Below are 14,479 nucleotides of genomic sequence, written 5' to 3'. Positions count from 1 at the left end.
CAGGCCCACTGGTTCCTTTCTGTGTGGAGTCTGCATGTTCTCCCTGTGTCTGCGTGGGTTCTCTCCAGGTTCTCCAGCTTCCTCCCACCGTCCAAAGACATGCTGGTTAGGTTCATTGGTGATTCTAAATTGGCCGTAGGTGTGAGTGTCTCTCTGTGTTAGCCCTGTGATAGACTGGAGACCTGTCCAGGCTGGACCCCCCCTCTAGACCAATGACAGCTGGGATAGACTGGAGACCTGTCCAGGGTGGACCCCCCCTCTAGACCAATGACAGCTGGGATAGGAACTATTCTGTTTCTGGACCTCTGTGAGGGAGCTGCACTAACTCCCTCACCTGTCAGATCAGCTCTTTCTTTATTTGAATATTTACTTTCATTTAGAATATTTCTTTGTGTTAACTAAATATGAATCCATTTAGTTTAAGACATTTACTGAAGTTAATATATTTTCCTCCATGTGTTTCCTTGGAGTTTGTTTTGATTTGATCCGTTCTCTCTTTTGGAGGTTTTCCTGTCAGAACTGATGTTCAAGATGCTTGAACGCCACACAGTCACCAGGTGCTTCTGATGTAGACTGCACCATTTAGTATTTAGAGGGAGAGAGAAGGGGATCGCTTTATTTTGTTAAGCCTTGTAACATTAATTTAAGATTACAATACTTATTTGAAGTTAATGTATTTAAAAGGGTTTCATTTAAAAACCTCATTGTTTACATTTGTAGTTTTTGGTTTGGTTGTTTTCATTTCTACCTTTAAAGATAGTTTAGTCCTAAAGTATTTAAGATTCTGTGTTGAGGTGTTCTGTCACTTCCTTTATGTGTGGGTTTGGGAACCTGAGCTCATTGACATCTGCTACTAGGTTGTAATTTCTTTTTGTATTCAAAACTATCAGAGCTCTGAGTTCCGCTGTTTTGTGGACATTATTTTGCGAACCTCAATGTTTTTTCAGAAGGCTGCTCTCATTCAGTCACTAACAACCTCAAGTCCAACAAACTGCTGACAAGCTTGTACTTGGTTTTAGAAAGAAGACCCTGAATGTTAAGAGATAAACATCAGTGATACTGTTAGGACATAAAGTGGAGACCCACATCAGAGTTACAAAAATAGTTGATTTATTTCTATGAATGACATTAAAACACTAACAGATGATAAAAATAAAGGCTGTTACAAATTCCACAAGAACAGGGAGATTTGTCTTCGCTCCCAGGGCCGCCCTCGTTCAGGAGTTCTTGCAGCTTGTTCTCGACACATCAACTGGGCAGAACTTTTTTCTCACGTGGTGTCCAACAGCTATTCTGTGATTGGTCAGAAAAGTCTTAAAAGCGGAAATGTTGTCATTCCTGCCTTTTTATTGTTCTGCACTTGAGTTTCTGGTGAAGTATAAATGACCAGAAGAACTTTGTTCCTGTTCTTGTGGAGTATGTAACAAGCTAAGGCATTGAGCTGAAGAGTGGCCTCTCCCTTTAATCATGCCACGTATTCACACCTTCTCAGGTGTGGCCGGTTACGGTAATGAAGCCCAGGAACAAGCCAACGACCCGGGTGGGGGGGTCAGAGGGGTCTACCAATCCTCTGCTTTCCAGTAACTGTTCATAATATGCAGATGACACTGATCTCTACTTGCCTGTGAGATTCAGTTCAATTCAATTTTATTTATATAGCGTCAATAACGATACAAATCGTCTCAAATAGCTTTACAAAAACCTGGAGATGATGAGATGATGATGACAGTAGTTTAATGAACCTAAATAACTGAATGAGGATAAATCAGCAGCTTTAAAGCCACTGCCATTATAATACCATTTATTTTACACTTAATAGAAAGTTAACGGAGTTTCTTATGTCAGAAATATTCTTCGCATAGATAATGAAGTTTCCAGCAGCTGAATGACGTTCTTGCTGTTTATATAGTCTGAGGCTGCAGTTCATCATGTCTGTTCTTTGTGTCGGTTAGCCACAACTAAACAAGGGCAAGTCAGATTTTCCATCAGATGTTGTTGTGAAACCCACAGAACCACACGACCAAAAAAACTAAAACACAAGTCACGCTGTGTTATTCAGAGCGACGTCTCTGAATAACACGAGTAAATGTAGTCTGGTCCGAGGCTGGGTGGACTGGTGGACTACTTCAGTGAAGAGTAGACGATCTCTGGCTCTGGTGGAACCTCTGAAAACAACAAACAGAGTTAACATGAGAACAAGCAGCTCTCCTCATAATGTCTCATCATTCCTGTTCATCTATCAAAGGTTCAGAGTGTAGGAATTCAGATTCTAATGTTCATGATAAAGTTCATGTGTAATCAACAGAATATCTGAGCCTTCATATCTACATAGGGCTGTGGCGTCATGTTTCTACAGTGGCCCAGAAGGAACAAACTAAACACTGAGGAGAAGGAGCTGTAATCAGCTGATTTCAGATGTTCTAATGCTACACACTAGACCTTTAACGTGATGAGGAAAAGCATCTAATGAACACATTAGAAGGATTCATTCAAACAGACTTCATCATTTCTAATTTCTCCTCCCTCCATCTTCTCCTGTCGTCTTCATGAGTTCAGTATAAAGTTCAGATGATGTTAAACTGTCACAAATGACACTCAACACTTCCTCCAGAATCTCCAAATTAAAAGTCCTGATTCCATTCCTTCACAGGTAAACTTTTATTGTGGAAAGACTGATGAGGAAGTCTATAGTTTAGTAGCTGAAAGCAGCAGAGTGGAGAGAACAGCAGTCTGTGGAGGTACTGATGAGTGGGTGCTGGAGATATGGACGTTAAACTGAACATGTGGTTTGACTCTGACTTCATCTGAACATCAGCTTTTTTTGCCAACTGCTCCGTGAAGTCTTGTGGGACCATGAGAAGATGGCGCCACCTATATACCCAGGAAAGAAGCGTCAGTCTGGCCATATTTATAAACAGTCTATGGTCTGAACTCATGTTTCTGTAGTTCCAGCAGAGTGAGACATCCCGTCTATAAAGGATCATATTAGTTAATTGTTTATATGTCGCCAGGATTCATTTAAGATGATCACATCAACAGACTTGTTGTCAGTGTTGGCATCAAGTGACTCACTGACTAAACGCCACCGTCCTCACAGGTTCATAAATACATCAGATGTGGTTCTATGTGTGGATACAGCCAGTGCTGTTGTGGACACGCAACATTAACACCTCCTAAAAAAGCAGATTTACATGAGAGACATGACCAACGTCAGACTGTTCTCAGGAAACAGGACGAGGAAGCTGCTGCTGTGGTTTCACACGTTACCACGTTAAAGGCCAGTGTCCTTCATATTTAATGTTTAACTTGTAGCTATCAGCTGTATTCTTCTCTTCTATCATACGTGTTGTGATCTCTATAACATAAAGCTTTAAATGTTTTTTTTTAAGTCATTAAACTCTAGACTCTTTACACATCTTGTTTTGTCTTTACAGCATAAAACCCACATGTGTGATTGAATGAGATCAGTCTCATTAATACTGACCTCAGACAACACCTTCCATATGTTGTCCATAATGATGTGATGACATGTTGCAGGCCTGGTGCGTTTGATCTGTTTAAATCAAATCTGTTGGCTGGTAATTAAAGGGAAATAAGACGTGTTCCATTGTAGGAACATGTGACAAGGAGGAAGCAACAATAGCTGAGCTGAACTGATGACAGAAACCCTGGAGGTCTGTTCTCTGGGAACTAGCACACAGCTCGTCTTCTTTTTAAGGCCTGAACACAAAAGACTCATCAAAGAACGACCAGCTACAGAGGTTGACCATGACAGAGTCATGTGTCTGGACCAAAACGCTGACTTGAACTTGGAAACCATTGAACTAAACTTGAGACCTTTTTTCCAGTACTGGTGTAACATCGGTAGAGTGTCTCTTTGCTTGGACGGCCTTGTGTTTCCCTGCTTGTGTTTATGATAACCTTCCTCATCACTTTAAAGAAAGTGTTCAGGAAACAGTAAAGAGCAGCTGTACCTCTGGTCTTTGACTTGTCTTTCTTGTCTCTGATGTCTATCTGTCCATAAGTGACGTCTTGTGGTGTCCTCACTGCTGAGTAGACTGCAGCTGGATCACTGTCTGGAAAATACAATGGATACACATCACATTACTGCGGCTACTGCAGCTGATAGCAGTACTGTATATTTACTACGTGTAGTACTGTAGCACATGCAGTAAAGAGAATAATAAGAGTAATTATGGCATTCATTTGCATGTTGTCTTTCAAGAAGAAAGAAGATGACTACAGAGCTGCTTCATTCCTCTTCACAGTCCACGTCATCAAATCATAAATACACACACATCTAGGTGTTAATGGCTGGTCATTAGTTGCACCAGTTTCTGGTCGTTAGCAGAAACAAGTCAAGCAAGTTTCTGATGGGTTACACCAACAGAGTTTCCTATTTAAACTTCAAACTTCCCACCAGACCCTTAGAACTGAAGAAGCTACTTGGATGAAACGTCTTCTCAAAACTCTAGAGTCCAGTTGCCCTTTTAAATGCTTATATGACCTGGATGACTGAGAACTTTCACAATCTAAATCAGACCACGCTATAGTGAGGTGGTGTAATCACACCGTCACACTCGGCCACAGTTCACTGGAATCAACAAGGGAGATTCACTGGTGTGGTTTTACAGGTTTGACGTTTGACACAGAGATCAGACAGTCCATCTGATCTGAGCTAAAGTCTTGTTGTCTAGAAACAAACTAACAAATGATGGCAATCAAAAATCAACCAGTAGATGATCAGGTGTTTCAGGTAATACTCAGTGGTTATTAAACAGCTGACTGTAGCTGGGTTTAACTGAGCTCAGACTGAAGACTAAAGAAGAACCAAAGAAGAGCAGCTATACCTCTGGTCTTTGACTTGTCTTCATTGTCTCTGATGAATATTTGTCCATAAGTGACGTCTTGTGGTGTCCTCACTGCTGAGTAGACTGCAGCTGGATCACTGTCTGGAAAATACAATGGATACACATCACATTACTGCAGCTACTGCAGCTGATAGCAGTACTGCTGCTGCAGGGAGTACTACGACACTCTGCTGCAGTCAGTATTAATACTTCAAGTAGAACATAACGGGACATTGATCAGCTACAGCAACAAGTACTGAGGGACAGTTTATGTACTGACACGTATATTTACATATTTATGAACTTCATGAATGCAAAATTTAAATATGGACTGAAACAGGTGAACATGTAGCAATGATGGATTAATACTGTAGTCATGTATGAAGACTAGGATCACATTAAAGAAACCAGTATGTATATATGAGCACCGTCTTCCTCTGTGGAGGTTTTATTTTTTAATGTTCAGCTCTTCAGAGAAACAGGGCCTCGTTCAGCTGAAGTGTTTTTATCAGAAACAGGAAACTGGACGACCACAGAGCTGTTTCTGTTAACTGACTCACCGCAGGATACAAACATGACGTCCAGCACACAGAGAACAAACCTCACCGACATCTACCAGCAAACACCAACGACACACTGACACGCTGAAGAGTTCAGCTACTTCTACAGCTGCTGGTCTAGGACCATAAAGCTTTGTAAATAGATCCTACAACAACCAGAATGCTTTGCGTTGTGTCCCTTCCTGCTTCACATGATGCTGCTGTTAAAATATTAACTCTGACTTCTGCAGAGGTGAGCTCACAGCGTCTGGAGTAAAGTCTGGACGGTGCAGCATTCCTTACAGGGTGTAAGGTTCAGGTTAACATCATGTCCCACTGTACAGTGAGAGAATAGATGTGAGCTGGTTCAAACACCACGTCTGTTCACGGTGTATCTGAGAACGAAGCTAAAACTAAAGCAGCTGTTGAGATTCTTCTTCTAGACATTTCACCATTAATCCAAATGGCTTGTTCACTGTTTCACCAGGTTTCCCCTCTGAGCATGCTCAGTAAACCTTCCACATAACATGTGACTGAATGCTTTACATTCTGTTGATTATTGTTGCAGCGTGTCACAAACTTGTTCAAGTTGCTTTCCTAATAGTTACACATGGAGGTGGAAAGCCGTGCAGGTTTATATTTAATGTTCACATTATATTATTTTAATTGGTATCTATTCAACTCTCAAATCTACCACAAGGTCATACACACAGAGAAACTCTACCTCTGCTCCGTCTGATTGGCTGTTTCTTGTTCCGTGATATTTTGACGTCACTGTACGTGATGTCTTCTGGGACGTTTACTCCAACAGCTGAAATTAACCAAAATGAACAACAATAGAATTTAAACAAAACCCAAACATTTAAAATCCAGAAGTCTGTGTCTCACCTTCAGGTTTCTTGCGAACACATCGTCTCACCAGGAGAACCAGAAGAACCAGAAGAACCAGAGAACAGAGAGAAGAAAGAGACAACAACACAGGGAGGAGAGGAGAGGAACCAGGAGGGGGAGAGGAACCAGGAGGAGGTGTGGATGTAGGAGGAGGTGTGGATGTAGGAGGAGGTGTAGATGTAGGAGGAGGTGTGGTGGTGGGTTTCTCTAGAATGAAGCAAAGCTAATAATGAACTGATTGTCTCATTGTGAATGTTGAAAGCTGCTGAAGAATCATCTCTGACCTCCTCACCTGTGACAGTGATCCAGCTGGATGGAGACTCTCCATGACTGATGATGTGACACTTGTAGAGGCCTTCATCAGACCTGGTAACATGGTGGATGGTCATGTGACCTGTAGACTCAGTCCTGATCAAGGAGCCAGCTTTATAGAAAGCAGCTGAGAGGATGGAGGGAGTGGTCTCTGTTTTACAGAGCAGAGTGACGTCATCTCCCTCCATCACAGGGAGGACAGGACTCTGCAGGATCACTGGTCCACCTCAACACAGAGACAAACTACAGCATTTCATCCATGTCCACACAGCTTCATCAATACTAACTCCACAGTCTGAGCTTACCAGAGACAGTGAGGTTGATGCTGTTACTGGTTGCTCCCTCTCTGGACTCACACCAGTAAACTCCACTGTCCGATATCAATGTGTAGCTGATGTTACAGGAAGAACCAACTGCTTCTCCCCAGTCAGCTCCACACTGAGTCCTCTGTTCTGTGGTGGTGTTTCTCCTCAGAGTCCATCCAGCAGAGCTGTCGTCCTCCTCACAGCTCAGAGACACCGAGTCTCTTTTAAAGACCTGAGAACTGCTGGGACTCACAGTCAGACGAGCTGGGAGGGTTCAGATGAAACAATATGATTGATTTAATGTCTTTTCTCTGAGAGATGTTGACTGAAAGCTTTGACTCTACTGAGTAATAATGATGAGGATTGAACAGGTTTAAAGTGAATGAAGACGTTGACTAACCTTGGTTTGTTGTGCTGAACAGCAGAGAGCTCAGAACTAAAGAGAAATGACACTCAGGTTAGTTTGAGTTCAACTAAATCATCAAGAAGTGTTTCATTCATCTCTGGTTCCTCTAAGATCTCTGGTGGATCCACTGCTGAGGACTCAGTGATGTTAAAGAATCATTCAACACTAACTCCAGACAGACTTTATGTCAACTGCTGGGATTCTGAAAGTCTTCATCTGTTAAATGTTGATTGAGTTGCAATAAAACCAGGACCGTGGTGCTACAGAAATATAAATCTACACTCTACCAGGACAGAACATCACAGAACTGAGTCTAAATAAAGTTCAACATATGCAGATGGTACAAAGACACAGAAGACAGTGGAACGTATTAGTGATGACATCCACTACAGTAGAGTACGTAGGGTAAGGTACAGATGAAGGTTCTAATAGTTGTGGATTTTTCATTTTAGTTTACATTTTATTTTGTTTTTACTTTTTTAACTTCAATTCAGTTAGTTTTAATTAGTTTTTAATGTGGGTTTACTAGTTTTCATTAGTTTTCGGTCAGAATTTTCAAGGTGGATTTTAGTGCCCCACTCCGCCCCTGAATACGAGTCAATGGAATGAACTTTATTAAGCGTCTTCTACAAAGTGCTATAAGCATTTAGACATTCACACATGAATGTATATATCCAGGGAATCGGAACCAAAAACAACATCTGATTACATTCCGAGTAGTTAATGTTACAGACATTGTTTTTGTTTCCTATCGGTTCCCTGGATATATACGTTTGTGTGTGAATGTGTAAATGAGAGGGATGAACTTACAGCACTTCGTAGATTTACAACAGCTTTACGTTTATGACATAGACTCAGAGTTTTGTGTTTTGAGATCAGAAATTCTCCCTAGTCAATTAAGGACACAAGACAACGATGAGGAATTGGGTTATAATCAACCAACGAGAAAACTACGTCCTCACAGCGAATTGCACCTGTATGGCAGGTTAAATAGCATATTATTTGGTGTTGTGGGCTTAGATAACAGTTCAGAGCTCTATGATATACGTAGTGGTTATGCAAAGATTAATTATGCTTTTGTGTTACTGTCCTTTCAGCTGGCTAATACTCTCCTTTCCATATCAAATATATGCCTTGCCCTGTAACTTTCTCATAACCAGGGTTTGAAACATGAACAACACAGTGACAACAGCTTTACATTTATTTATTCATTCATTCATGTTACAACAGCTTTATATTTTCTGTTCGTAGTGTGTCGAACTCCTGTCGCAGGTTGACATAGTCCTCCTGAAGTTGACTGTATCTCAGGTTCAGATCATCGTACTCTCTCTTTGGAACCAGGATATCCTCTTCAGCTTTAATACAGAGAAGTGAAAAATTAAATTCTTATTATTATAATTATAAAACACAAACACGTTTGTTTAACCTAGAAAGCTACTAGGCAAATCTAACACCAGCTTATCAAACTTTAGCTGCATTTCATTGTCATTCTATATCATACAGACAATCACTAATGTAAAGACTTTCCTGTAAAATCAAAGAGTAGGCTAGATAGATAACCTTACCTGATATAAAGTGGTCACTGTGAACACGAGCATGTTTGATTATGTCCTCATTCCAGTCCACACATTTAATCGCCTGCAGCCACAGACGCCGCCAGTTGCTCTGAAATGGTCGTGATCTTGTCGGAATCCCCTAAATCTTTAGTCCGCTGGTGGAATAACGATCGTACAACCGCATACGCAACAACCAGACATGTTGATGCTAGGACCAGTTTGTAAATGCTTGCTAACCAGTTGCTACCTCATGTTTGTCAGTCAGAGCTGCCGGAAAACAACACCACTTCTGTTGCCAAAATGCGTGCGCGTATATTATATGACGTCAGGCAAAAAGGGTCTATCGCAACAACGGGCAAACCTGCTCAATGAGGCGTCTATGTATCAGGGATCGCGTTAACTGTCAAAATCTGAAGGCCATCCATCATTTTGACAGATTGCAATTCACACTCCTGACCACTTGGTGGAGTGACCTTATTAACTGGCTCTTGTCTCTCATCGAAGTTTACATTCCAGACATCACGGAACTTTTGTCGGTGCACGATTTCCTGGAACTGAGGGCATGTTGCAAATATAAAGTAAAAATAAATAAAGATAAAGGTTTGTCTTGCTGTTTGTTTTGGAGGTGCGACAGATAAATGTTTTAGACTAACATCTAAAATATTTTTTTCAATGGCACACGATCTACCCGCACTAGCTTCGCGATCTATCTATCCTGCTGGAGAAGATATTGAGCCTATGGGTTACTAGGGCAAAATATCATGCTCCTGTGCCACCACGTTCCTTGAGTTTGGTTTCTTCTACTGCTAATTTGTAAACAACGCTCAAGCTTTATGCGCATGCTCCGCCTCTTCCTCTCCGTTTTTGGTGAATTTCTGAACTGAAACAGTGCCACCTAGAGGCCTGGAATATGAAGTAGCGTGTTGATTCGTGTTGAGACGGATCCGTGTGTACGGAGAGGGAAAAGAGTTTTGGTACGTGTGGACGAAGCCTTAAGGGAGGATTATGCTTCCGCGTAGTGATCACGCAATGGTCACGCAATGGCCACGCAGTTGCTTGGACGCAGTCGTGAGACCGTGATGGTTCTGCGTGGGGTTTACGTGTCGAAATGCAAGCCACACCGGTAGAGGGCGCTATGATTTTTTGTGACCGACCGACCGAGACTCTTGTGACGTATCTCGCCTCGTATAGTTATTTACCTTCCGGCTTTTGTCGTAGTCACAGTGAACGATGGACACCGAGACAGAGAGACTGGCGTTGGAGCTCCAAATTATTCAAGCAGAGGAAGAAATACTTCTATTGCAAATTAGGGCACGACAAAGGAGACAATGATGTTTATGAGTGGAAACCGGAAAAGCGGTCTCCAGCGGATGTAGTTAGCGGACCAATCACAGCCAATGCCGCTGCGTTGCTCCTGCGTTGCTGTTGCGTCGCCTCAACGCGCGTCGAGGATTTTTGGGAGGTGCACGTCTGGCCCTTGCGTAGGACGTACGGGGACGTAATAGGTCCGTAATAGGTCAGTACGCCCCCTCGCGCTGTGTCAACGCGGAAGCATAACTTGGGCCTTAATCCTTCTCTTTCGGGGAGGCGGTGGCGGCGGACTCACAGAGGCTAGCTTGTTTTGGTACTCGACATTAGTCGCCTTGTGCGAGCTTCTTTGAGGCGGACTTTGAGATTCGCGGAATTTCTCCCCTTGAGAATCAAGACACATATTTTGTCACAGTCTGTTTCCACTACGAGACACTTGCTTTTATCGTTCTCGTCGTCATATTCAAAAAAAGACCCATACAGGACTTTGCTGCTTTCTCCCAGCTTTTGCTGCAACCACCATGGTGCTGCCAGGTGACGTCACGGACCGTGAGGTGCCGTATAGTGTTGTGTCGTTCGCGAATGATTCGTTGCAATGAACGAATCTTTTGAGTGAACTTACTGAATGGAATCACTTCATGAACTGATTCGTTCTTTTCTCTGTTAAGTTGAGCTCAGCCGTGAGCATGTCGGGCGACACAGTGTTTGGTCTTTGGTCTATATTATTGCACAAGTCGAGCATCATATTTGCATTAGAACTACAAGGGAATACACAATATAATTAATAATTTAAATATTTGAAGTTTTTAAAAGTAACATAATCTCAGCTGCAGCTGCAGTATTTTTTATTTTTGTTTGTTTGTTTCTTTTAATCTCCCTGCCTTTCCTAGTTTCGTATATTTGCTTAAATCCGCAATATTTAAGAGAAGGAGGACTCACGTTCAGATTCGCGAACGTACTGCAACGTACTGGTTCGCAAATCACCTAGTGAACCTAGTGAACCTAGAATCAGCGAATCACGAACGATTCATGAATCTGCTTTAAGCACAGCACGTTCACGTACTGTGATGTACACGGAGAGAACTGCCACTCAAGCAGAGGACTTGATTCACGTTTAGTAAATGTATTATTAAAATTACTGTCTTATTAACATCTGTGTAGCATGTTCAGCGAATGTACTGCACAGAGGACTCGCGTTCACCATGTAGTATAAAACGAGACTAGCAGGACGTGGTGGTTACTATGGTTACTATACGTGGAGCGTGCAGCCAGAGCCCGTCTAAGGAGAGCCTTTCCACTCTCTATTAAGTCCCATTGTAACGAATTTTGGTTGCAGTTCCACCAGATTTCCACTGGGGGCGATCGCCATGAGTGCAACATGAATGGGACTCTATGGAGCTAAACGGCTAAATGTGTCTCTTTCATCCGATTGTCGTTGAGAAATCTCAGATTTGATTGTAGGTTTTGCAAGTTCAACATGGGTTATAGGTCAAAAGTTGAATGAACGAGAACTTATGTCCTTTCGTTTTCTTACAGGTTGAGTTGTTGTTGCCCATAACACGCTAGCATTGTGCTAATGAACGCTGATTGGTCAGTGAAGGACTGATTACGACCAGATCCCGCTTGACGGCATCGTGGCATCCGAAGCGGGACCAGAATGTTAAGGCGGACTTTTTCGCCCAAGTTTTTTTTTTTCGGCCCGGTCTTTTAAAACAACAAAACAAAAACTCTTCTAGCACGATTATTTACCCGTGTCAGCTGTGTTGTCCATGCCTCGAGAGAAAAGAAAGTGCAGAGCGCGAAAGCACCAAAGCAGTGACTGAAGGATTGCCGTAAAGCAGTATCTCTGGTTGTACAATATGACATTTTAAAATACTTTTTAAAGCAAATAAGTGACTCTAAAAAATCTAACACCCAGCAATGTGTCATTTCTTTGCATCTCCTTTCAAATACAATATTCAAATTACTGCATTAAAAATTATATCCTGAGAAAAGTGGATTTTGAGGGATATTGCTCCATAGACCGCCATTCATTCTGCACTCGTCCTGAGAGCGCCCTCATATGGAACCAGAGTGGAACTGCAACCAGTTCAGAAGCCGGAAGTTCACTGAGAGTGGTACTTCTCCCCTGATGCAGCTAACTACGGGGCTAAGCTAGCATGCTAATACCGTTTTAAACATGTTTGGCTAACACACACTTATGTCTGTATGTTAGCATGCATGTAAACAGATGGTGTTTATCTGCAGTGGTGTTGTCATTTATATTTTAGAAAGTTTTCTGTTTGCTCTAGGCCTATGTGCTACCGGGACAGTAGAACAAGTCAGTAACAGATTCAGTCCGACTACGTCTTTGTGTAAGAATCATAAGTAACATATTTCAGTGTTTAGTGCTCTAATGCTTGTGACTTGAGCTTTTATTGGTCAATTATATGGACTGATGTAACTTCAGAGCGCCGGGCTGCCGTACCGATACGTCGAGTGGTTGCCATGGCAACCACCGGATGTGGCCCACAGGCCTTGAGTTTCACGTGTAGTCAGGGCTCCTGCTCAGCACTGAATGATTTGGTGAATGAATCTGCTGAACGAATCATTTTAATGAACTGATTCTAGTGATTCAGTACAGTCAAAAGAACTGCGCCGTTCCCATCACCAGTGCGTGAGGTGCTGCTGCGTAAAACTGCCAGAGCGGAATAAATCGATCATATGAATCCAACCAGTTGAGGCTAATTAAATTGACAGAGACGAAAACGAAGGGAATTATATCTATAATTTCAGTTTCAGTTAGTTATCGTTTTTTTCTTTTAATTTTCGTTTTTATTTATTTCAGTCAACCGAAATTGTTTTCTCAATTTTAGTTTTCTTATTTCGTTCGTTTTCGTTAACTGTAATAACCTTGGTACAGATGAAGAGGAACGCTAACAGCAGCAGTGCTGTTCTATGCTCAGTGCTATATAATAATGATCAGTAGAGTACTGCAGCTGGAACTCTGATGGAAGTGAACTGACTCTGTTCTGATGTTGTGTCTTGAAGTTTAACGCTCTAGTTTGAATCTAAAAGCAGAAGTTGAAGCTTCCTCATGGTTCTCCTGACTATGAACAGTGACTGTGCTGCAGGAATATTCAACAAACACACCACTTGTAGCTCAGAGCATAAAGACAGGTGTGTGTTGACTTGACAGTTCCACTGATAGAATCACTGACTGAAGCTGACCTGTTCCTTTCTGACCAGTTTCCTCTTTAAATGATTCCAGTTCCTCTTTAGACCTGCAGCTCGTCCTCATGCTGACTTGATCCTGACTAGTTTTCATGTCTCCTTCATCAGTTATCAACAGTCAAAGATTGTGGACTTACAGAGCAGACGCTGTAGAGACGTTTCCTTCATTGTCCTTCTCACTCGTCTGACCTTTTTTCATCTTTTCTCAGTGACACCAAGTAAAGCCCGCCCTCTTCCTCTGACTGGCTTCTTTCTTCTATTGGTTCAAACTCAGTCACAGATAAAGAACTTGAAGTAAATCTACGTTCAAACAAATCAGACTCCAAACACCACAGAGCCTTTATGTCTCCTAGAAAACTCTTCAACTAATGAAGGAATAAAAGGAGCTAAACATGAAAAGTCCATGATGGAATAATCTATCAAATGTATGTATGAGCATAGTTTGAACATGATTAGAGCTGGACTGAGATCTTCTCTTGATCTTTTCTCTAAGGTCACTTTACTGCTTCAGTCTTTGTGAACAATGAGGCCTCACTTGAGTGTTTTCAATCAACTAATGTGTCCAACAGTCTGACCTGACACCATCCCTGCAGTGTCTCCATGTGACCAGTAGAGGGAGATGTTTGCTTTCCAACATCATGTCCATCAGAGTGTCTCAGAGACATTAGCAGCCTTCTGAGGGGACACAGAGGTTACATCTGCAGGACCTGAGGACTGTCCAAGGTTGGACCCAGCAACCTGCTGCCACATATACTGAGAGACAGGACATCATGGAGGTGGAGCAGCAGCAGCAGCAGCAGCAGCAGCAGCCCTGTGTGCTGCTTCAGGACTGATATGCAGTAAAAGAGTCAACATGTGATGGTCATCAGTTAGTAGGACAGCAGCTTTCTTCTGTCTGATGGAGGCAGAGGATGTAAATGAACACTGAAATCAAAAGCCAGCAGCTCTTCAGTCTGGTTCTCAGACTGGTTTGTAGTAGAGTCAAGAGGGAGGTAATGATCAAATCATTAACTGGTGGAAAAGCATCAAGAACACAATGGAACAGTTCCTGAAGTTAAAGTCCACATGTGTTATCAGCAACAATGAGTCAGAGATCACA

At 42.2% G+C, this 14,479-nt stretch overlaps 2 protein-coding genes across 2 annotated transcripts in view; one reads left to right on the top strand and one right to left on the bottom strand.

The window, feature by feature from the left end:
• Positions 1-14,479, top strand: part of LOC311492916 (uncharacterized protein) — a gene marked incomplete at both ends in the record, with an annotated part of 225,698 nt that overhangs the window by 58,884 nt on the left and 152,335 nt on the right. The gene's annotated exons all lie outside the window — the stretch shown is intronic.
• LOC311486178 (uncharacterized protein) lies at positions 2,122-14,449 on the bottom strand (the record flags this gene model as incomplete). The annotated part of the gene is made up of 9 exons (XM_084541944.1): positions 13,518-14,449; positions 7,298-7,333; positions 6,898-7,161; positions 6,573-6,818; positions 6,389-6,487; positions 6,114-6,200; positions 4,851-4,952; positions 3,975-4,076; positions 2,122-2,165 (listed from the first exon to the last, which is right to left on the bottom strand). Exons 1-9 carry the CDS (start codon positions 13,546-13,548, stop codon positions 2,122-2,124), a joined length of 1,011 nt encoding a protein of 336 aa, XP_084398070.1. The 5' UTR covers positions 13,549-14,449.

Source organism: Chelon labrosus (genome assembly GCF_963514085.1).
Source record: "Chelon labrosus genome assembly, chromosome: 1".
In the NCBI taxonomy this organism is placed as follows: Eukaryota; Metazoa; Chordata; class Actinopteri; order Mugiliformes; family Mugilidae; genus Chelon; species Chelon labrosus.
This window is presented reverse-complemented; position numbering and strand designations above follow the sequence as displayed.